The following is a 24,905-nucleotide window of genomic DNA, read 5'->3' as shown; positions in this document are numbered from 1 at the left end:
AAACATCTGTTGCAAAGGTTTAGAAAAAAGCTATGATGCTAACACCCCCCCATTATCAGCCAAGGCCAAGCTGCTGATGGCGTTTCTTTGTGTGTGAGGTGCAATGCAAACTATTACTGCCTGCGGGAGTAGCTTCATGTTTCTGAGCAGTTCTTTAAGCATAAATAGGTGAACTAGTTTGTTTAGCCAGCGAGCTAACGTATTAGCACAAACTCTGTTGAGCAACATGACACAAAGATCTGATGCAGTTGTTCAGGACATTTACATAACATCATGTAAAACGGCAGGAGAAGCACTCATCTGTAAGGCTGTTAAAATTAATGGGTCAAAATGAAAAGATTCATTTGTGAAATTAGCTCATTTATTTTATTTCACATTTAAGAACAAAGTGATTTCTCATGTCATATTAAAAATGGCTTCATTTTGGCAAGAGGAGCTTTTTGTGGATGGTGCCCTGTCACAGCCACCAAATCCACTAAAAACCACTTTATATAGTTTCTGATAGTTTTTAAGAACATGTAGAATTGTATTGTTGGGCGTTAAACTTACTAGTGCTCTTTAAAAAACAGAATTTTCTCGCTGAGACAGGTTTTAGATGTTTAGGTTTTGTCACGGTAGCGAGTTGAGTCTGAAGTTGGACAGTTTTCTAGCCTTTCATTAGACAACGGCTGCAGGATAACGTTGTTAATGCTCCATGTGCTTGTTGTGCTGCTCCGTCGTCATGGTTCAGACATGATCTCTTATGTAAACTGAATCATATAGCATCGTATTTTATCAAACCATGTTGCATTGTATTGAATTGCATCAAATACAATTGGATAGAATTCCATCGTATTAGATGGAATTATCTCGTATGACATCGTATCGCATCGCATCACATCGCATCGTATCGTATCGTATCGCATCGCTTCATATCGCATCGCATCACATCGTATTCCATCACATCGTATCGCATCACATCGTATTGCATCGCATCGCATCGTATCATATCGTATCGCATCGCAGCGCATTGTATCATATCATATCGTATCGCATTGCATCGTATCATATCATATTGTATCACATCACATCGTATCGCATCATATCGCATCACATCGCATCGCATCGTATCGCATCACATCGCATCGCATCGTATCACATCGTATCGCATCACATCGCATCGTATCGCATCACATCGCATCGTATCGCATCGCATCGTATCAAATCGTATCGCATCGCATCGCATCACATCGCATCGTATTGTATCACATTGTATCGCATCACATCGCATCGTATTGTATCGCATCGTATTGTATCACATCGTATTGCATCACATCGTATCGTATCACATCGTATTGTATCACATTGCATCGTATCGCATCGCATCGTGTCATATCATATCATAGCGCATCGCATCGCATTGTATCGCATCACATCACATCGCATCGTATTGTATCATATCATATCGCATCACATCGTATCGCATCATATCATATATCGTATTGCATCACATCGCATCACATCGTATCGCGTCGCATCACATCGCATCGTATTGTATCACATCGTATCGCATCACATCGCATCGTATTGTATCGCATCGTATTGTATCACATCGTATCGCATCACATTGCTTCATATCACATCGCATCGTAATGAATCGCATCGCTTCATAATGCATCGCATCACATCGTATTGCATCACATCGTATTGCATCACATCGTATCGTATCACATCGTATTGTATGACATCGCATCGTATCATATCGCATCGTATCGTATCGCATCGTATCGTATCGCATCGTATCGCATCGCATCGCATCGCATCGCATCATATCATATCGCATCACATCACATCGCATCACATCGCATCGCATCACATCGTATTGCATCACATCGTACCGCATCGCATCGTATTGCATCGTATCGCATCGTATCGTATCGTATCATATCACATCGCATCGCGTCGTATCGCATCACATTGCATCGTATCGTATCGTATCACATCGTATCGTATCACATCATATCGTATCGTATCACATCGTATCGTATCACATCGTATCGCATCGCATCGCATCGTATCACATCGTATCGTATCACATTGTATCGTATCACATCGTATCGTATCACATCGTATCGTATCACATCGTACCGTATCGTATCGCATCACATCGCATCATATTGTATCACATCGTATCATATAACATTGTATCGCATTGCTTCATATCATATCGTATCGCATCGCATCGTATCGCAACGTATCGCATCGCATCGCATCGCATTGTATCATATCGTATCACATCGTATATCATGGCATCGTATGGCATCGTATCGCATCGTATCGCATCGTATCGCATCGCATCGTATCAAATCGTATCACATTAAATCGTATCGCATCACATCGTATCGCATCACATTGCTTCATATCACATCGCATCGTATCACATCGCATCGTACCGTATCGCATCGCTTCATATCGCATCGCATCACATTGTATTGCATCACATCGTATCGCATCACATCGTATCGTATCACATCGTATTGCATCGCATCGCATTGTATCATATCGTATCGCAGCGCAGCGCATTGTATCATATATCGTATCGCATCGCATTGCATTGCATCGTATCGTATCATATCATATCGTATCGCATCACATCGTATCGCATCGTATCGCATCACATCGCATCGCATCGTATCATATCACATCACATCGCATCGCATCACATCGTATCATATCGGATCACATCGTATCAAATCGTCTCGCATTAAATCGTATCGCATCACATCATATCGCATCACATCGCATCGTATTGTATCACATCGTATCGCATCACATTGCTTCATATCACATCGCATCGTATCACATCGCATCGTACCGTATCGCATCGCTTCATATCGCATCGCATCACATCGTATCGCATCACATCGTATCGCATCACATCGCATCGTATTGTATCACATCGTATCGCATCACATTGCTTCATATCACATCGCATCGTATCACATCGCATCGTACCGTATCGCATCGCTTCATATCGCATCGCATCACATCGTATCGCATCACATCGTATCGCATCACATCGTATCGCATCACATCGTATCGTATCACATCGTATTGCATCGCATCGCATTGTATCATATCGTATCGCATCGCAGCGCAGCGCATTGTATCATATATCGTATTGTATCGCATCGCATTGCATCGCATCGCATCGTATCATATATCGTATCGCATCACATCGTATCGCATCACATCGTATCGCATCGCATCGCATCGCATCACATCGTATCGCATCACATCGCATCGTATCACATCGCATCGTATCGCATCGCATAGTATCAAATTGTATGGCATCACATCGAATCGCATCACATCGCATCGTATTGTATCACATCGTATTGCATCACATTACTTCATATCACATTGCATCGTAACACATCGCATCGTACCGTATCGCATCGCTTCATAACGCATCGCATCACATCGTATTGCATCACATCATATCGTATCACATCGTATTGTATCACATCGCATCGTATCGTATCGCATCGCATCGCATCGCATTGTATCACATCGTATCGCATCACATTGCTTCATATCACATCGCATCGTACCGTATCGCATCGCTTCATATCGCATCGCATCACATCGTATTGCATCACATCGTATCTCATCACATCGTATCTCATCACATCGTATTGTATCACATCGTATTGCATCGCATCGCATTGTATCATACCGTATCGCAGCGCAGTGCAGCGCATTGTATCATATATCGTATCGCATCACATCGCATCGTATCGTATCATATCATATCACATCACATCGTATCGCATCACATCGCATCGCATCGTATCACATCGTATCGCATCACATCGCATCGTATCACATTGCATCGTATCGCATCGCATAGTATCAAATCGTATCGCATCACATCGAATCACATCGCATCGCATCGTATCACATCGTATCGCATCACATCGCATCGTATCGTATCATATCGTATCACATCACATCGTATCGCATCACATCGCATCGCATCGTATCACATCGTATCGCATCACATCGCATCGTATCACATTGCATCGTATCGCATCGCATAGTATAAAATCGTATCGCATCACATCGAATCACATCGCATCGCATCGTATCACATCGTATCGCATCACATCGCATCGTATCACATTGCATCGTATCGCATCGCATAGTATCAAATCGTATCGCATCACATCGCATCGCATCGTATTGTATCACATCGTATTGCATCACATTACTTCATATCACATTGCATCGTATCACATCGCATCATACCGTATCGCATCGCTTCATAACGCATCGCATCACATCGTATTGCATCACATCGTATCGCATCACATCATATCGTAATGCATCGTATTGTATCACATCGCATCGTATCGCATCGCATTGCATCACATTGTGTCATATCATATCGTATTGCATCACATCGCATCGTATTGTATCATATCGTATCACATCCCATCGTATCACATCATATCATATATCTTATCGCATCACATCGCATCGTATTGTATCACATCGTTTCGCATCACATCGCTTCATATCACATTGCATCACATTGCATCGCATCGCATCGTATCGTATCATATCATATTGTATCGCATCACATCATATCGCATCACATCGTATCGCATCACATCGCATTGTATCATATCGCATCGTATCATATCACACCGTATCGCATCGCTTCATAACGCATCACATCACATCGTATTGCATCACATCGTATTGCATCACATCGTATCGCATCACATCGTATCGCATCACATCACATCGTATCGCATCACATCGTATCGTATCACATCGTATTGTATCACATCGCATCGTATCGCATTGTATCGTATCGCATCGTGTCATATCATATCATATCTTATCTTATCTTATCTTATCGCATCACATCGCATCGTATTGTATCATATCCTATCGCATCATATCGTATCGCATCATATCATATATCGTATCGGATCATATCGTATCGCATCACATCGCATCGTATTGTATCACATCGTATCGCATCACATCGCTTCATATCGTATCGTATCACATCGCATCGTATCGTATCGTATCGTATCGCATCGCATCACATCGTATCGCATCACATCACATCGCATCGTATCATATCGCATCATGTCATATCACATCGTATCATCACATCGCATCGCATCGCTTCATATCACATTGCATCGTATCATATCGCATCGTATCGTATCACATCACTGTGCTGTTGTTCTACTTTAGAGCACGAATCACTAAGAACCGCTTTGTGTCGCATCTTTCTGTGAATCGCTGCCGTAATGCTAATAGCAGTGTCCAGTACAGACCACAGCTTCACTTCCACCCAGCGTCTCCTACATCACAGCCTACTTCCCGTCTTTAAGATTCTGTTCCTGGAGTTGCATATGTGGATTTATTTGATCAAGTTTTGCTTTCATGGAGTCTCTGTCTCTGGGGAAATACGACACATTTCACACTTTCCACCACCATCTCCAGCATAGCAAGTTCCCAAAGTGGGTTAAAAGGAAAAAAAACTTCCATTCACATTAAATTTCACACTGGATGGGATAGAAAGGTGTTGGACACGATACAGACCTTAAGCTGAAGGGATGGAGGGTAAAAGGGCAAAGAGATAAGCTTGAATCTGATAACATGAAGTGACACACACACACACACACACACACACACACCCCCAGCCTCCTCCACTTCCTTCATAAATCCACTACTTTATCAAGTAGATAAAGTCTTTTCCAAGTATTATTTTTCTTTTTTCCCACCCTCTATCCGTCTATCTCTGTCTTTCAGCGGTGGAGTGTCTGACAGATATAGATGCCTCTCATTGTTTTTTCTTCCCCTGCAACCCTGTGGCGATAGCTTGACGGGCGAGTGCTGGGCGGGAGCGCGAATCCTGCAGCTTTAGCTGTGGATGTTTGCAGATGGTCCCGAAGGCTCCACAGGATGAATGAAAGAAGAGATGAGTGTGCATGAAGGAGGCTGTTGCTTCTTGTCGCTAAACCAAGAGTTCGTGTAAGGATAAGGGTGGGGACTAGTTTTTTAGATGCATCCCACTGCAGACACGGACAGTTCAGATAATTAACAGTTAATGAATAGCAGAATGTTGAGAAATGCAAAATGTGGAACCAGAACCTCAGACTAGGGCTGGGCGATATATCAAATATACTCGATATATCGTTGCTAGTCCCCTGTGCGATATAGAAAATGTCTATATTCGTCATATTCGAGTATCCTGTTGTCACACAGTTGTTTTTAGCTGTGGGCGGGGTTTCCTCCCTCCTCCTCGAGTCTGCACTGCTTTTCACAGAGAGTTAAACCAAGCGCACCTCGTTACGTACATAACGTGAGCTACGTGCTATGTCATGAGAGGCAGCGTGGAGCCACTTTCTCGCTAAATCTGGCGACTTTTTGTGAAAAGCGACTAGCGACAAATCTAGCAGCTTTTACAGGAGTTATTGGAGACTTTCCTGGTGTTTTGGCGACTGACTTTAAAGCGCATATTGTAAAGTTATTGTCAGAACGAGAGTCTCTCCCCGTCCTAAAGCACTCAGTCGCTCCGGCTGCAGCTGCAGCCAGTCAGAGGAGCAGAGAGGACACCTGCACGACTCCACCTACAGTCACAATGAACAGCCAAATCCGCCACTGATCCCGCTCTGGATTACAGAGTGGGACGTAAAGGGCTGGGGGTTGTGTGACATTGGGGGGGGGGTTGTTGGTCATTAGGGTGGGCAGTTGGACATTAGGGCTGGGGGTTGTGTGACATTAGGGGGGGGGGGGGGGGGGTTGTTGGTGATTAGGGCGGGGGGTTTGTTGGACATTAGGGCAAGGGGTTGTTGGACATTAGGGCGGGGGGTTGCCCTAATGTCACACACCCCCCCGCCCTGATGTCCAACAACCCCCCCCGCCCTAATGTCCAACAACCCCCCCGCCCTTATGTCCAACAACCCCCCGCCCTAATGTCCAACAACCCCCCGCCCTAATGTCCAGCAACCCCCCGCCCTAATGTTCAACAACCATCCGCGCTAATGACCAACAACCCCCTACCTTAATGTCCAACAACCCCCCCGCCCTAATGTCCAACAACCCCCCCGCCCTAATGTCCAACAACCCCCCGCCCTAATGTCCTGCAACCCCCCGCCCTAATGTCCAACAACCCCCCCGCCCTTATGTCCAACAACCCCCCACCCTAATGTCCAACAACCCCCCCGCCCTAATGTCCAACAACCACCCGCGCTAATGACCAACAACCCCCTACCCTAATGTCCTGCAAACCCCCGCCCTAATGTCCAACAACCCCCCCGCCCTTATGTCCAACAACCCCCCACCCTAATGTCCAACAACCCCCCGCCCTAATGTCCAACAAACCACCCGCCCTAATGTCCAACAACCCCCCGCCCTAATGTCCAACAAACCACCCGCCCTAATGTCCAACAAAGCCCCCGCCCTAATGTCTAACAACCCCCCCCGCCCTTATGTCCAACAACCCCCCCGCCCTAATGTCACACACCCCCCCGCCCTAATGTCCAACACCCCGCCCTAATGTCCAACCCCCCGCCCTAATGACCAACAACCCCCGCCCTAATCACCAACAACCCCCTCCCTAATGTCACACAACCCCCAGCCCTAATGTCCAACTGCCCACCCTAATGACCAACAACCCCCCCCTAATGTCACACAACCCCCAGCCCTAATGTCCAACTGCCCACCTTAATGACCAACAACCCCATGTCCTAATGACCAACCGCCCCCCGCCCTAATGTCACACAACCCCCCCCACCATAATGACCAACCCCCCTGCCCTAATGTCACACAACCCCCCGCCCTGATGTCCAACAACCACCCACCCTAATGACCAACAACCCCCAGCCCTAATGTCACACAACCCCCCGCCCTGATGTCCAACAACCACCCACCCTAATGACCAACAACCCCCAGCCCTAATGTCACACAACCCCCCGCCCTAATGTCACACCTCCCCCCCGCCCTAATGTCCAACCCCCCGCCCTAATGTCACACCTCCCCCCCGCCCTAATGTCCAACCCCAAGCCCTAATGTCACACAACCCCCCGCCCTGATGTCCAACAACCACCCACCCTAATGACCAACAACCCCCAGCCCTAATGTCACACAACCCCCCGCCATAATGTCACACCTCCCCCCCGCCCTAATGTCCAACCCCCCGCCCTAATGTCACACCTCCCCCCCCGTCCTAATGTCACACAACCCCCCCGCCCTAATGTCCAACCCCCCGCCCTAATGTCACACAACCCCCCCGCCCTAATGTCCAACAACCCCCCCACCCTAATGTCACACACCCCCCCGCCCTGATGTCCAACAACCACCCACCCTAATGACCAACAACCCCCAGCCCTAATGTCACACAACCCCCCGCCCTAATGTCACACCTCCCCCCCGCCCTAATGTCCAACCCCCCGCCCTAATGTCACACCTCCCCCCGTCCTAATGTCACACAACCCCCCCGCCCTAATGTCCAACCCCCCGCCCTAATGTCACACAACCCCCCCGCCCTAATGTCCAACAACCCCCCCACCCTAATGTCACACACCCCCCCGCCCTAATGTCACACCTCCCCCCCGCCCTAATGTCACACAATCCCCCCGCCCTAATGTCACACAACCCCCCGCCCTAATGTCACACAACCCCCCGCCCTAATGTCCAGTCCAATCCCCCCGCTTTAATGTCACACAACCCCCCGCCCTAATGTCCAACCAGCCCCCCGCCCTAATGTCACACAACCCCCGCCGTAATGTCACACAACCCCCCTGCCCTAATGTCACACAACCCCCCCGCTATAATGTCCACCCCCCACCGGCCTACGGAGTTAGCAGTGGCTTGTTTTCAAGCCTCTTCATCAGGACCACCTTCTAGTACCGGTCTGACCATATTAGTCGTCCGTCTGCTTTAATGACGTTTTGTGCTTTTAAGACTGAACTTTTGGTGAATCCTCCTTTTATACCAAATCCTGGCGCCCTCACCGCTCACTTATTTTCTTTATATCAGAAAAACAACATGAAACACAAGATGGTTGTGGGTGAAAATCCCAGTAAATACTCTGTCGCCCCTTTCTTCCTCAGTCTGATGGTCAGTTTGAGCTAAAGCAAGTCGTCTTCACCACGTCTACATGACTACATGCTGCCGTGTGATTGGCAGGTGAACAGATAAAGAGACTGGTGGATCTGCTTCATATAAACCAAATGAAAACTGATGTTAAATGAGCAGAAGATGCATGAAAAGGATGCTCAGATAGCATGCTAACGTCTGGTCGTTTGCAGACGTCTCTGTGGTGATGACTGGCAGGAATGTGGATAAAATGTTCCGTCTGACACACAGCTGGGAACTGAGCTCGCTCCCCTTATTGCAGCACTTGAAAAACAGCATGCAGAAAGGGAGCCTTGCACGTTGCCGCAGGCCTCCATGTTCTTGTCAATCATGCAGCTCTGGAGGCTCTCGTCACTCTTTCTCTACATCTTTCCATTAAGCCTGTGCATGGTGTGGTCTGCATGACTAAGTACCAGCTCCACAAAGCTCTGCTCGCAACACATTCTGGCAGCCATAGAATCCATATGATGACAGCATCCTGGGACGCTGAACCAGCTCCTCACATGATGGTGACGGCTTGGCTTCAGGTTGCCACGGTCACCAGTAATCATTAGTAACGCTGTCAGATATCCATGGAAGACCAGCAGGTCTGGTCTGCGACGGCTTCAGCCTGCGGAGGGAAAACATGGAAGGAAAAATAATGAAGTGTGTGAAATGTGTGTTTTCTGGCATGTCGCTGCACATGCGGTGTGAGACGGGGCGAGCTGTGCAGACATCAGCGGCCAAGTCGTGCTGACCCCTCAACCCGGCCACGAGGACCCCGTCGCTGGGGGTAGCGGGTCTGGTAGCTGGCGTGGTCCTGGCGTCTCCGAAAAATGGTTAAACATTCCACCGTCACACAGACGATGTCGCCTTGATCTGCATATTAACACTAACGCACCTGCCATGCCAGGAACCCATCCAACCGCATCCAACCGCATCCAGCACCATCGAACCCCATCCAACCCCATCCAAACCCATCCAACCGCATCCAGCACCATCCAACCCCATCCAACCCCATCCAAACCCATCCAACCGCATCCAGCACCATCCAACCCCATCCAACTCCATCCAACTCCATCCAACCCCATCCAACCCCATCCAGCACCATCCAACCCCATCCAACTCCATCCAACTCCATCCAACCCCATCCAACCCCATCCAGCACCATCCAACCCCATCCAACTCCATCCAACTCCATCCAACCCCATCCAACCCCATCCAGCACCATCCAACCCCATCCAGCACCACCCAACCCCATCCAACCGCATCCAGCACCATCCAACCCCATCCAGCACCACCCAACCCCATCCAACCCCCATCCAACTGCATCCAGCACCATCCAACCCCATCCAACTCCATCCAACCCCATCCAACCGCATCCAGCACCACCCAACCCCATCCAACCCCATCCAGCCCCATCCAGCACCATCCAACCCCATCCAACCCCATCCAGCCGCATCCAACCCCATCCAACCCCATCCAGCACCACCCAACCCCATCCAACTCCATCCAACCCCATCCATCCCCATCCAGCACCACCCAACCCCATCCAACCCCATCCAACCCCATCCAGCCCCATCCAGCACCACCCAACCCCATCCAACCCCATCCAACCCCATCCATCCCCACCCAACCCCATCCAACCCCATCCAACCCCATCCATCCCCATCCAGCCCCATCCAACCCCATCCAACTGCATCCAACCCCATCCAGCACCATCCAACCCCATCCAACTGCATCCAACCCCATCCAACCCCATCCAACTGCATCCATCCCCATCCATCCCCATGCAACCCCATCCAACCCCATCCATCCCCATCCAACCCTATCCAGCACCATCCAACCCATCCAACCCATCCAACCCCATCCAGCCCCATCCAACCGCATCCAACCGCATCCAACCCCATCCAACCGCATCCAACCCCATCCAACCCATCCAACCGCATCCAGCACCATTCAACCCCATCCAACCCCATCCATCCCCATCCAACCCCATCCAACTGCATCCAGCACCATCGAACCCCATCCAACCCCATCCAGCACCATCCAACCCCATCCAACCCCATCCAGCACCATCCAACCCCATCCAACTCCATCCAACCCCATCCAACCCCATCCAGCACCACCCAACCCCATCCAACCCCATCCAGCACCACCCAACCCCATCCAACCCCATCCAACCCCATCCAGCACCACCCAACCCCATCCAACCCCATCCAGCACCATCCAGCCCCATCCAACCCCATCCAACTCCATCCAACCCCATCCATCCCCATCCAACTGCATCCATCCCCATCCATCCCCATGCAACCCCATCCAACCCCATCCATCCCCATCCAACCCTATCCAGCACCATCCAACCCATCCAACCCCATCCAGCCCCATCCAACCGCATCCAACCCCATCCAACCCCATCCAACCGCATCCAACCCCATCCAACCCATCCAACCGCATCCAGCACCATCCAACCCCATCCAACCCCATCCATCCCCATCCAACCCCATCCAACCGCATCCAGCACCATCCAACCCCATCCAGCACCATCCAACCCCATCCAACCCCATCCAACCCCATCCAGCACCATCCAACCCCATCCAACCCCATCCAACCCCATCCAGCACCACCCAACCCCATCCAACCCCATCCAGCACCATCCAACCCCATCCAACCTCATCCAACCCCATCCAACCCCATCCATCCCCATCCAACCCCATCCAACCCCATCCAACCCCATCCAGCACCACCCAACCCCATCCAACCCCATCCAGCACCACCCAACCCCATCCAACCCCATCCAACCCCATCCAGCACCACCCAACCCCATCCATCCCCATCCAGCCCCATCCAACCCCATCCAGCACCATCCAACTCCATCCAACCCCATCCATCCCCATCCAACCCCATCCAACTGCATCCAGCACCATCCAACCCCATCCAACCCCATCCAACCGCATCCAACCCTATCCAACCCATCCAACCGCATCCAGCACCATCCAACCCCATCCAACCCCATCCATCCCCATCCAACCCCATCCAACTGCATCCAGCACCATCCAACCCCATCCAACCCCATCCAGCACCATCCAACCCCATCCAACCCCATCCAACCGCATCCAGCACCACCCAACCCCATCCAACCCCATCCAGCACCACCCAACCCCATCCAACCCCATCCAGCACCATCCAACCCCATCCAACCCCATCCAGCACCATCCAACCCCATCCAACCCCATCCAGCTCCATCCAACCCCATCCAGCACCACCCAACCCCATCCAACCCCATCCAGCACCACCCAACCCCATCCAACCCCATCCAGCACCATCCAACCCCATCCAACCCCATCCAGCACCATCCAACCCCATCCAACCCCATCCAGCTCCATCCAACCCCATCCAGCACCACCCAACCCCATCCAACCCCATCCAACCCCATCCAGCCCCATCCAACCGCATCCAACCCCATCCAACCCCATCCAACCGCATCCAACCCTATCCAACCCATCCAACCGCATCCAGCAACATCCAACCCCATCCAACCCCATCCATCCCCATCCAACCCCATCCAACTGCATCCAGCACCATCCAACCCCATCCAACCCCATCCAGCACCATCCAACCCCATCCAACCCCATCCAACCGCATCCAGCACCACCCAACCCCATCCAACCCCATCCAGCACCACCCAACCCCATCCAACCCCATCCAGCACCACCCAACCCCATCCAACCCCATCCAGCACCATCCAACCCCATCCAACCCCATCCAGCACCATCCAACCCCATCCAACCCCATCCAGCTCCATCCAACCCCATCCAGCACCACCCAACCCCATCCAACCCCATCCAGCACCATCCAACCCCATCCAACCCCATCCAGCACCACCCAACCCCATCCAACCCCATCCAGCACCATCCAACCCCATCCAACCCCATCCAACCCCATCCAGCACCATCCAACCCCATCCAGCACCATCCAACCCCATCCAACCCCATCCAGCACCATCCAACCCCATCCAACCCCATCCAACCCCATCCAACCCCATCCAGCACCATCCAACCCCATCCAACCCCATCCAGCACCATCCAGCACCATCCAACCCCATCCAGCCCCATCCAACCCCATCCAACCCCATCCAGCACCACCCAACCCCATCCAACCCCATCCATCCCCATCCAGCACCATCCAACCCCATCCAACCCCATCCAGCACCATCCAACCCCATCCAACCCATCCAACCCCATCCATCCCCATCCAAGCCTATCCAACCCCATCCATCCCCATCCAACCCTATCCAGCACCATCCAACCCCATCCAACCCCATCCAGCTCCATCCAACCCCTTCCAGCCCCATCCAACCCCATCCAGCACCATCCAACCGCATCCAACCCCATCCAACCAATCCAACCCATCCAACCCCATCCAGCCCCATCCAACCGCATCCAACCGCATCCAACCCATCCAACCCATCCAACCCCATCCAACCCCATCCAGCCCCATCCAACCCCATCCAACCCCATCCAACCCCATCCAACCCATCCAACCCCATCCAACCCCATCCAGACCCGCCGGATTGGCCATCTTCAGGGCTTTTATTCAGCGATGCCAAACAGCAGAAATCAGTTAAAGTTCAGCCGTTTGGCTTTAAGAGTCCAGAAGTATTTAAGTTTAAATGGTTTGAGGTTATTTGCTGTAGAAGACACGTTCAGGCGTCGAACTGTTCAGTTTGCTCTCTTATCATGAAGATGTCTCTCATTCAGCTGGAGTTCAGGCTGATTTATTCTGAACAGAGATTTAAAGCGATCTCTGCTCAGGTGTGGTGGAGGACAAGAGCTGCGATTCGGTTTTCATGTGTTCCTCAGACCTCGGACTTCGTCTCCTTTCAGCAGCATCACAGTTTTTCAAGATATTGGTTAGAAAACATCTTCATCAGATGGTCTGGAGTCTGACATCACGGCATCCTCTCAGCAGCGGAATGAGAGCGTCAGTAGAGCCTCCCAGCTAAACCACCAGGCTTTGTGCATGTGAACCCCACCGTGCAGACTGGCGCTGGAGCACCTCCACCCAGGCTCAGGTGTGGATTATAGGTACATGACCTTTATTTGACCGTGTGCAGCAGCATCCGTCCAGAAGCTCGGGTGTGAAGGGAATAAGAACTACTGTCTTCCATCCATTTCCCTTGTTTAGCGCAGACTACACCTCCTCTAAACGCTTCATCTGTTCCACCTCCTGATGCTGCCGTTTCCCAGCTGCTTGTCGGGAAATGTGGCCGTGCTGCTTCCTGACCTCTGCGACGGCTCCGAGGCGGAGGTGGAATGACGAGTTGCACAACGGTTGAGAGGAAATTCAACATGTCATTCCGAGGAAAATCAGTTAAGTGTGTGAAAGAAGGAGACTCGTTCAGCCGCAAGTTGCTGCTTTCAGAGAGAAACTTTCATGAAGCGAGGAGGGTGAGAGGGGAGACCGGCTGGTTTGCTGGATTTATCAGGATTTAGCAGCTATAAACAGACATATTTATTTCAGTTTGAAGCTTTGACATGAGGAGAGTGGAAATGTCCCGACTTTCATGGCTTTGGAAAAAAGATGGGAAATTAAACCAAGTCCTGACTTTTATCCGTGTTTCGCTCTGATTGGTGGAAATGAAAGGAAACTTTAATGATCCCTGAAAGCAACGCAGGTTTCTGCGCACGTCTCGGAGGAAAGACGGTTTGTGACGACAGACAGTCTGGAACACCGGCGTGGATGGATGGAACACTCACCATCCATTTGACAGACATCGGCACAGAGACGTGGTGAAGACAAAGGTTAAAAGTTAAATCCGCTGTAAACTGATGAAAAACGACCATGTAAACACCTGAATCTGAATCCGAGTTTATTTGTATTTAAATCTGAACTGATTAATTCCTCCATCACGTAAACTTCCGCTCTACATTAAGTCCAACTGTTCTGAGCATGCTCCTCACCTCGTCCCGTCCAGATGTACTCCACATGTTGCTTCGCTGCCCAAAAATGATTTTTTTTAAATAAATAAAAATAATCCATGATAAAATTTTTATTTGTCATTTTTATGGTTTCATCTTTCTTTTTCTTTGTCTTTTGGGCATCATAGCAGCAGAATGATGGTCTGACTACTGCGTTGTTTTTCCTTGTTAAAATCAAGAAAAATGACGAGTAAAAAAGTTTGGTACATTTTTTTTTTGTTTTTGGTCCACAAAAATCAGCAATAACAGAGAATCGTGAGAATCACAATTTATATCGAATCAGGATGAAAACATATCGTTTATAGTTTATTACAGCGTGACGGAAATGTTTTAGGACAAGTTTTAACTCAGAATGATGCTAAAGCTCACAGAAGCTGGACAAACTGGACATGACATGTAGGATTAAAGACTAAAATCTTGTTAAAAATAGTAGTTTTAGTTTGTTTCATATTTTATGCATTGATGGCTCATGAACCTATGTGTGATGTTATAACATCACTTTAAATAAATAAAATTTGACTTTAAGGGAGAAAGAAAGTTACTTCATCCAAAGCTGTGGATTTATTGATGGATGGATGGATGATTGATGGATGGATGGATGGATAATGAATGAATGGATGGATGATGGATGGATGGATGGATAATAAATGAATGGATGGATGAATGATGGATGGATGGATAATGGATGGATTGATGGATGGATGGATGGATGGATGGATAATGGATGGATGGATTGATGATGGATGGATGGATGGATGGATGGATGAATGGATGGATGGTGGATGGATAATGGATGAATGGATGGATAATGGATAGATGGATGTATGGATGGATAATGGATGGAAGGATGGATGGATAATGGATGGATGGATGGATGGATGGATAATGGATGGAAGGATGGATGGATAATGGATGGATGGATGGATGGATGGATGGATGGACAGACAGACGGTCGTTGTGTTTACGATGAAGACCAACCAAAATGCTCCGGTTTTCCTCGGGATCTTTGGGATTCTGCTTGTTGATGGAAAACTGAACTTCGGGAAGTTCTGGAAGTCCCGTCTTCCCGCTGGTCTCGTCTCCACCGCGACGCTCCGGCTCTACAAGCCTCGGAGTTGTAAACCATGAAAAAGGAGAAGTTCCTCCAGCTGCTGATCTGGATGGATGGATAGATAAACATAAAAAAAATTCCCAACATTACATACAATAAGCTTCCAATTATTAACCATAGCCTCTACAAACAAGGCTGCCACCATAGCACATTCGAAGATGGATGGATAATGGATGAATGGATGGATGGATGATGAATGGATGGATGGATGGATGATGGATGGATAATGGATGAATGGATGGATGGATGATGGATGGATGGATGATGAATGGATGGATGGATGGATGGATAATGGATGGATGGATGGATGGATGATGAATGGATGGATGATGGATGGATGGATGATGGATGGATGGATGGATGGATGATGAATGGATGGATGGATGATGGATGGATAATGGATGAATGGATGGATGGATAATGGATGAATGGATGGACGGATGGATGAATGGATGGATGATGGATGAATGGATGGATGGATGGATGGATAATGGATGAATGGATGGATGGATGGACGGATGGATGGATGGATGGATAATGGATGGATGGATGGATGGATGGATGATGGATGAATGGATGGATGGATGGATAATGGATGAATGGATGGATGGATGGATGGATGATGGATGAATGGATGGATGATGGATAATGGATGAATGGATGGATGGATGGACGGATGGATGGATGGATGGATAATGGATGAATGGATGGATGGATGGATGGATGGATTGATAATGGATGAATGGATGGATGGATGGATGGATGGATGGATGATGGATGGATGGATGGACGGATGGATGGATGGATGGATGGATAATGGATGGATGGATGGATAATGGATGAATGGATGGATGGATGGACGGATGGATGGATGGATAATGGATGGATGGATGGATGGATGGATGGACGGATGGATGGATGGATGGAAGGATAATGGATGGATGGATGATGGATGGATAATGGATGGATGGATGGATGGATGGATGGATGGATGATGGATGGATGGATGGACAGACAGACAGACGGTCGTTGTGTTTACGATGAAGACCAACCAAAATGCTCCGGTTTTCCTCGGGATCTTTGGGATTCTGCTTGTTGATGGAAAACTGAACTTCGGGAAGTTCTGGAAGTCCCGTCTTCCCGCTGGTCTCGTCTCCACCGCGACGCTCCGGCTCTACAAGCCTCGGAGTTGTAAACCATGAAAAAGGAGAAGTTCCTCCAGCTGCTGATCTAATCCAGATGATTCAGCTCAACACGACTTTCTGCTGCTCAGCTGTTTGTGTCTTCTGCTCCGTTCCCAGTGCCGTCCGTGATATACGACGTTCCCAGCGCGGTCCGACGGGTATGGATCACTTTCTCCTGAATGCAACATGAAAGGTTTCCTCGTGGATCTGAAGTGATTCATCAGAGCTAATCTGGTCGACCCGTGTAGATCATCGCTGCATGGAAATGAGGGTCATTAGTTTCTGATGCACTTCGTCGGGAAATCGCTGGCGGAGCGAAAACATCATCTCGTTCATTATTTTCACCTTGTAATTAGCTTTTATGACGACTCAGCAGAACGTACCATCCGGGGGGAGCAGACCCCGGAGGAGACCGGAGCTGCTCCGAAGTCACCCTGATTCCTGCACAGTTCACATGAAGCATGTCTTCTCATGTCTGTTTACCTGTCAGATCAATCATCACCGATCAGTTATTCCAGCCCGTCTGACAGAACCCAATCATCATGTCAGGCCGTGTGTAACCATCAGCGCCTCTTCATCAGCGCGTACTCGTGTCTGCCATCTGGTGGCGGGGAGTGGTAACAGCTCCGCTTCCCGCCTGCTTCGGTCAGACGCTGAAGTCGGACTTTTCTTTGGTTGTTCAGTAAGCAAATGTTTAAAGTAGAGTTGGACTGATATCCGCATCAGAAATACTCACCGATCCTGCAACAAGTAAGAACGGCGTGTATTTCAGCGTCGACAACGTCCGTTACCATGGCAGCGTGATCATTATTTTCCTGCCCACCAGACACAGGATGTTACACGGTGGCATGACGATTGTTTGGACTTGTTAGGCAAAGAAGCAGAACTCAGCATGGAGTGACGTTCCCGGAGGTTTACGCCAGAAGCCTTCTGAAGCCTTCGTCTCCCCATCACGGGGAAAAGTTTGTGCAACTTGAGCAATTGCTTCTAAAACAAAGAGAAATTCTTCCATTTATCGGTTTTCTGACCCATTTAATCCGGTTCAGGCCACGGGGAAGCTGGACCCGGTCCCAGACCCTGGACAGGCGGCCAGAAAGCCACGCCCCTAACGCACAAAGGGTTGGATCTGAATGCTTGGTTGGGAATGTTGGGAATCTCGTCAAGTGGGCGGGAACGTTCACATCAGAGGATTCCATCCAGCAGTTTTACCGGTTTTTCCGAGCTGCGGTGGATTTATATATATTACACAAAATGGACCAATCAGAGAAGGCGTGTTGGCAGCGTCACCAGAGCCGGTCGTCCGCGATGCAAGTTGTCGCTGCTGCTTCATATCACCATGGCAACCGTATCGTCTTATGGTCTCTTTGCTTGTTGGAGCTAGCAGCTAGCTGCTGAAGCAGATCCTCAGGCTGGTCCTGGTCCAGCAGGCAGATCCTGGACTGGACCAGTTCCCCTATCCTCTCTAGACCCGGATGAACCCTCTTCCGTCTGCGCCATCAGCACCACGTCACCCTCGCTTGACATGGAAGACATCTTTGTTTTGCAGTTTTACGAGTTTATTCTCCGCTGTGAGAAACGTTTTCTTTTAGTCTAATCTCCAGATTTTTAGTAGAAATTTGTTGATTTGAGTTTATTTACTCAGTAATGATAAAAGTTCTGTGGTGATCATTGTTTTTATGTGCGAATAAAACATGAACGATATGAATATGTCACGAATGTTTCAGCAGTTAAACTGCTGGATGATGGCAGAACTGCCGCCATGTCAGTCAGCGTGGTTAAAAAGCTTCTTCTGAACTCATCCTTCTTCACATTCCTCTCCCTGCTCTCCGTTTCACCCCCCAGGACCACGTGGGGGAAGGACGGTGGCGGCGCGGTGGCTTTCTCGAGGCCGAGCCAAGCGGGGGGTGGAGACCAGCGCTCAGGTAAGCGTCTTCATCCTGCCGCCGTGCAGGTTGCTCCGCCCACCGCTCAGCAGAAATCTGAAGGCTTTAGACGCTTCGGTTTGCTCTGAGGAGACGAAGGCTTTTCAGTGTTCAGCGTTGAGTTTGGCTGGAGCCCGGGCAGACCGCGCCGACTCACCGGTCATTTGCATGAACGGGAATATGAGTGTTTACATAACGAACTATCAGACCCCCCCCCCCCGAGCTGGTGAAGCATCGTTACCTGTTCATCTGTCTATGTTCAACATAACTCAAAACGGATTTTTCTGTTAGAAATGTGGGAAGAAAGAACTGATTCCAGTTAAAGCCTTCCTGGATCCTGTTTTATCCTGTTTGGATGCAGGAACTTTTTCAGACAGGGGAGAACCTTGGCGGAGGTTTGCGCTCTCCGAGTGCTTTTCTAGTTCTTCCTCTTCCTCTTCTTCTTCTTATTATTTGTGTTGTTTGTTTTAGATGTATCTGGACAGTTGAAGCTTCTTCTGATTGGATAAACGGTTTTCTATATTTCACGTTTTTCTGTCAGTGGAAAAGAAACAGATTCTGTTGCCGTATTTATTTACGTTAAATGATTCTGTACTTCATGCATACACGGCAGCTGCAGAGGATTCTGTGTATTTTAATGTGATTTATTGTTTTCAGACATCTTGGCTGCTGTTGTCTTTGTAAAGAGCAGAAAAAGCTGAGTTCCCACATCTCCTCGTTCATTCAGCCTGCCAACCCGACTGTGTGCTTCAGCCTTTTTTTGTCTGCTTCTCCTACGTTTGCAGTGAAATGAACCGTATGCTGGTTCTGGCTCACGCTCGGCTCGTTTTGTCTCTGATGCCTGGTACCGCTGACATGGAGCTGGCTGGAAACCGTGGCTCGGCGCCGTGTCAGGACAGATGTCCCGGCTTGGCCTGACTGTAACATGGCAGGAAAAGTGAAGTTTGTGTTGAGGGAGTGTGAGGGAGAAGAAACGGAGTGGCATCAGGCTTAGAGACGCCACAAGGCTTCTCCAGACCTTCTGCTCAGCAGTGATTCTGCTCTCATGCTTCATGAAACTCATCAAAGTTCTGGGACACATTTCACTCCACAATCATACCTGCTGCTGGTAACGTGGGTAAAAACACACACTCATCAAAATCAGACACCTGGGAGTAATCAGATTACTGTAAAAATCTGATCTGGTGCATTTACATTTACCAGTCCATGATGTAATCTTAGCTAGCTGCTAATCTAAGAGCCCATGTTAGCTTTAGCTGCTAATGTAAGAGCCCATGTTATTAGCTTTAGCTGCTAATGTAAGAGCCCATGTTATTAGCATTGGCTGCAAATGTAAGAGCCAACTGTATTAGCATTAGCTGCTAATCCAAGAGTCCACAGTTTTAGCTTTAGCTGCTAATGTGAAAGCCAACAGTATGAGCATTAGCTGCTAATGTAAGAGCCCACAATCTTAGTGCTAGCTGCTAACATAAGGGGTAAAAAACTGCTTAACAGTTTCCATGTTTGGCAACTGAGAGGAGAAGCTGTTAGCTGTAATGGGAGCTAACCAGCTAAGAGGTAGGCAGGCTAAAGCTAAATCACGCTGTTAACTGGCTAAAACCGCGGTTGTTCTACCCCCTTCACTATATATATGTGTGTATATATATATATATATATATATATATATATATATATATATATATATATATATATATATATATATATATATATATACACATATAGAGGCTTAACTCCACCTTCAGGGTTGATCTGACTTTGTGTGTTTAGAGAGAACAGACTGCAGCTTCAGAAAGGTGGGTGTCTGTCCTGATGGCAGCTGATTTTCATGCTTCTTCTGCACAGTGCTGTCAGAGCTTTGTGTCCTCTCTCCTTCCACTGTTTGTCAGGGAAGTTCAAAGACTTGCAGCAGCCTCCGTCTTCCTCTGCTTTTCTCCGTTTCTTTATCTTCCAGTCTTCTTAGCTCCACATCTACTCCCTGTCTGCCGACTGATTAGATTATCTCTCACCTGGCATGCATGCAGGACACGGCAGTGACTTTCACCCTGGCAAGATTAGGAGCACACACATGGATCCATGCCTGGCGCAGACAGCGCTCGACGGGGGGGCTGTCTACAGTAGCCTTTATGCAGAGCTTTTTGCATTCTCATCACACAGCCGCTGCGATGATACTCACAGGGATTGAGCTGTTATGGATTTTTAGAAGCTGCCCATGCAAATGAAAAACCAAGAAAGGAATAGTTTCCCCTGAATCAATTAAAGCCAAAGCCTTCCATTAAACAACTGGATTAGAATCGATCTGCAGTTTAAATATGTCACCAGTCATTTAGTCTGATTTTTTATTGCACTTCCTCTGCCTTGACCCCCCCTCCCCCGATTAGATAGCCGGGGGAACTCACACAGCTAGTTGTTCATTAGGAAAACAATGTCCATGTAGTGAACGCTGAATTCCCCTGAAGTCCCGAGGCTCCTTTTGGGGGTTCTGCTGGAAAATGACTGACTGACAAAGAAAAGATTGTTTTTCTGCACCTCCACCGGCTTCTCAGACAGGTTTCAGTCCAAACCTTGTAACTACACCGAGTGGCAGAACCCTGAAAGTGCTTTTTGTTAACGCATCATGGACTGGACAGCTAACTGTGTTCAAATCAGGAAAGGAAGCTTTTAAAGGCTCTTTTGGGGATTTCTGCTGGAAAAATGGATCATTTCTCAGCTGCTCCGCAGCGGCGTGTCCGCAGCAGCGTTAACGTGTAAACACTCGGTAAACACTCGGTTTGTTTGAAGGTTCATAACTTTATAAAAACTGAATTGTTGTCGCTTTATGTCAAGTTGTGTTTTGTTTGTTGTCATGAGGACCTAGATACCAAAGCAAGTCCCAACACGACAAGTTGTAGCAGGTTTTCTGACTACAGAAGAATGATGGACGGGTCCGTGTCGGGGATGCTAACTATGCCAGACGTCTGTTGTCCCGTAAATCTGCCTGCTGGACTGCGAACGTTGGTGTTTATTGGAGCCAGAGCATCTGATGCCTTCCTGACAGATGATTTGTTCATGTTGTGAGAGCTTTGCCCCGGAGACTTTCTCCCAACACAGCAGAGGTTCCGTGTTCAGGAGCTCGGGCTGAATATTCATTCAGTTCAGTGTTTCTTTTCAGCTGAAGCAAAACTGTGAAACTTTCCAACAATGAAAACAAATGAAGTGATGAACAGTTAATCCATCAACAGCAGCGGACTGGACTGCATCCACCCTGTCCAGCTCCATCGCACCAGAGGTTTATCTCAGGGGCATCTCTGTTACCTGGTTGTCTTAGCCAGGCATCCAGGATCAGGATAAGCAGGACTACCAAGCTGGTTATCAACTCGGTGATCCAACCAGCGTTTCCCATCAAGGCAAGCTCACATATAACAGGCGGAGTCTGCAGTCTGACCAATCAAGAACATGGAGAAACCCTGAGAATCAGCTACGTTTCCATGGAGGGCGTTCAGAAACATGAACCATTTAAACATCATCCCGTCAAAAGCAACACTGTTACCGTAGCAACAGCCAGGAAGTGATGCAGGTAGAACGTAGCCGACTCTGCTAATGCGTAAAACTCTGCAGATGAGCACACTTTGTGTGGGAAAGAGAACTGGTTGCCATGACGACACACGTCCATAAATTCCTGGTTCTGCATATGTGACATCATCAGTAAGCCCGTTTTTCCAGCTGTAGCCTGGTGGAGCCAAACGGACCGGGAACACGTCCAGAAGACCAGAAGAAGAAAAACATGAAAGCTCCTGGACAAGACTTCATTTTTCTCATCCGTTTTCTCTCCTCAGGCTCCCAAGATCTGCTCGCCAACTTTGTCAGAGTGGGCGGGGCAAGTTTCAAGATTGGTCAGGAGGTGGAGCTCTGAATGGTCAGGAGGTGGAGCTCTGATTGGTCAGGAGGTGGAGCTCTGATTGGTCAGGAGGTGGAGCTCTGATTGGTCAGGAGGTGGAGCTCTGAATGGTCATGAGGTGGAGCTTTTATCAAGGCGGCTGTAGGAATGCATACATGAGATGCAGGCAGAATTATGAACGGGGCATCGTACGTGCACGTCATGCTTCAGATTTTTATGTTGTTGAGTGTTTTCTTAACAGAACTGTTAGAGTCCAACACGTTGTCAGACCTCCAACCAAAGACCTGTCCATCCTGGGTGTCCCACCAGAACCTAAAGATCCTGCTGGTACGGCTCTTAGGACCACTGAGGCACCAAACCCCCTGACCACAATACGGCGGCGATCCTTCAGGGGGGAAACGGGATATAAATATTATTGATACATTAAAATGAGAAAAAAACCAAATATCAATAATCAAAGTTTTAACAACCAACAACATAACAAATATCTCATTAGACAAATAACAATAAACCATCTCCATCTTCATCTTCTGCCGCTTATCCAGAGTCGGGTCGCAGGGTCAGCAGCCTAAGCAGGGAAGCCCAGACTTCCCTCTCCCCAGACACATTTGCCAACTCTGCGGGGGGGATCCCGAGGCGTTCCCAGGCCAGCCGAGAGATATAATCCCTCCAGCGTGTCCTGGGTCTTCCCCGGGGTCTCCTCCCAGAGGGACGTGCCTGGAACACCTCACCAGGGAGGTCCAGGAGGCATCCTGACCAGATGCCCGAGCCACCTCAACTGGTTCCTCTTGATGCGGAGGAGCAGCGGCTCTACTCTGATCTTACCAGTCATAGATCGACTGGTAAATCGAGAGCTTTGCCTTCTGGCTCAGCTCCTCCTTCACCACGACAGACCGGCGCAAAGTCCGCATTACTGCAGACGCCGCACCGATCCGTCTGTCGATCTCGCGCTCCATCCTTCCCTCACTTGTGAACAAGACCCCGAGATATTTAAACTCCTCCACTTGAGGCAGGACCTGACTCCCGACCCGGAGAGGGCAATCCACCCTATTCCGGCTAAACCACAATATTAAACTAAGCTGAAATCGTTCGGCCCATCAAACTCCAGAACACAATAAGATGGCTACTGGTCTATACTGGTCTCTGCTGGTCTCTACTGGTCTCTACTGGTCTGTGCTGGTCTCTACTGGTCTGTGCTGGTCTCTACCGGTCTGTGCTGGTCTCTACTGGTCTATACTGGTCTCTGCTGGTCTCTACTGGTCTCTACTGGTCTGTGCTGGTCTCTACTGGTCTGTACTGGTCTCTACTGGTCTCTGCTGGTCTCTACTGGTCTCTGATGGTCTCTACTGGTCTGTAATGGTTTCTACTGGTCTGTGCTGGTCTCTACCGGTCTCTACTGGTCTCTACTGGTCGCTACCGGTCTCTACTGGTCTCTACTGGTCTCTGACAGCGGCAGGCAGCAACCCGCTAACAACCCCGACTGAATGACAGGGTGGCGGTGAATTATTGGTGGTTTTAACGCAGCAGGTGTGTCGGTGTGTTTGTGTCGGTGCGACTGTGTCGGTGCGATTGTGTCGGTGCGACTGTGTCGGTGCGATTGTGTCGGTGCGATTGTGTCGGTGCGACTGTGTCGGTGCGATTGTGTCGGTGCGATTGTGTCGGTGGGATTGTGTCGGTGTGATTGTGTCGGTGCGACTGTGTCGGTGT

The 24,905-nt window shown here is 49.0% G+C and overlaps 1 protein-coding gene across 1 annotated transcript in view; it reads left to right on the top strand.

Annotated features, from left to right (window-relative positions):
- Positions 1 to 24,905, top strand: part of adam19a (ADAM metallopeptidase domain 19a) — a 301,810-nt gene that overhangs the window by 16,179 nt on the left and 260,726 nt on the right. Inside the window, exon 2 of the mRNA XM_079258226.1 lies at positions 19,245 to 19,324. Coding sequence (XP_079114352.1) covers positions 19,245 to 19,324 — 80 coding nt within the window. The remainder of the gene's footprint in view (positions 1 to 19,244; positions 19,325 to 24,905) is intronic.

The sequence above is a fragment of the Telmatherina bonti genome (assembly GCF_933228915.1).
Source record: "Telmatherina bonti genome assembly, chromosome: 18".
Classification (NCBI taxonomy): Eukaryota; Metazoa; Chordata; class Actinopteri; order Atheriniformes; family Telmatherinidae; genus Telmatherina; species Telmatherina bonti.
This window is presented reverse-complemented; position numbering and strand designations above follow the sequence as displayed.